Below are 1,193 nucleotides of genomic sequence, written 5' to 3'. Positions count from 1 at the left end.
TACTGTCTATAACAGTAGTAGTAAATTCTGCAATTAGAGAACTACAGGGCATAAAAAGAATTCCCATGGTGTTGTGTCACTGTGCCAACCCAAGTTCAGTCATTCTTACTAAAGTGTTTGGATGGATAGAAAGTTCAGTAAAATGGCTGCAATATTAATTCTATCTAGTATACTTCCCAGCAGATCACTTAAAAGGAAGCACGACGTAGAAGGGAACCCAGTGATACATCTCCTCATGCAAGATACTCCTTCATCTAAGAATTACTTGGGTTACTTTTTATTGAAATACAAGTGCCCCCTTGAAAGGCTGGGGGGGTCATTTCCTCCTTTATGTACATTATAATAAAATAATTATGTACCTTATTATAATAAGAGATTCATCTTAAAAGAAAAGGGTAAAATCCTAGAACAGCAGCACAGACCTGGATTAGAAGGTATGTCAGCTAGACAAAGGGCCAAATGAGGATGATGGGTATCATTGTGAGCAGGAAAGTGAAAAATAAAGAGGAAGAGAAGCATGTTAAGTTCAAAATCAAGCTACTCTGTATAACTCTTAAGGTGATGATGAGAAACACACCACCACTCTAAATTGTAGCCACATTTAAAACTAAAATCAAGGCTAGTTTGGCTGTCTGCTAACTTTAGTTTCTCCCAATCAAGCACAGAAAAAATGGAGGAAAGGAGTAAGATGGTAAAGGTAATGAACATCTTCCCATTTCTTCTTTTTCCATTTTGTTAGTTTATATTTGCAAATGTCTTCACTTTTAGGGACTTGAGGATATATCTTACGATATAGTGTTTCCCAAAGTGAAGTAAAATGTTAAGTGGTAATTAGATATGGTATTAAATAACTGCATCATACAGTGAGAAAGATCTATGAAAGGAAAGGTCTCAGTAAGCCTTTGTTAATTCTTTAGCATTTGCTAAATCTTCCTTTTTAAAATACAGAGCATGTCTGGTATCAGAGACTATTTCTATTTTAGTTTTTTCTTTTTCTTTTTTTTTACATTATAATAAAAGTCAAAACTATAGTGATGGAAAGTACATCAGTGGTTTTTAGGTAGCATCAGGGAGATTTTTTTTTTTTTTAGGGTGATAAAACTGTTATATGTCCTGTTGTGGCTGTGACTATATGAATATAAACATGTATTAAAATTCACAGAACTCTACACCAAAAGAAAAAATATCAAATT

At 33.7% G+C, this 1,193-nt stretch overlaps 1 protein-coding gene across 1 annotated transcript in view; it reads right to left on the bottom strand.

Moving 5' to 3' along the window:
- The window catches only part of BIRC6 (baculoviral IAP repeat containing 6), a 262,303-nt gene that overhangs the window by 41,793 nt on the left and 219,317 nt on the right, over positions 1–1,193 (bottom strand). The window contains exon 65 of the mRNA XM_012652423.1: positions 4–41. Within this exon, the coding sequence (XP_012507877.1) occupies positions 4–41 (38 nt within the window). The remainder of the gene's footprint in view (positions 1–3; positions 42–1,193) is intronic.

Source organism: Propithecus coquereli, unplaced genomic scaffold (genome assembly GCF_000956105.1).
Source record: "Propithecus coquereli isolate 6110/MARCELLA unplaced genomic scaffold, Pcoq_1.0 Scaffold39, whole genome shotgun sequence".
Taxonomy (NCBI): Eukaryota; Metazoa; Chordata; class Mammalia; order Primates; family Indriidae; genus Propithecus; species Propithecus coquereli.
The sequence above is the reverse complement of the archived record's forward strand: the minus strand, read 5'-3'. Positions and strand labels throughout refer to the sequence as shown.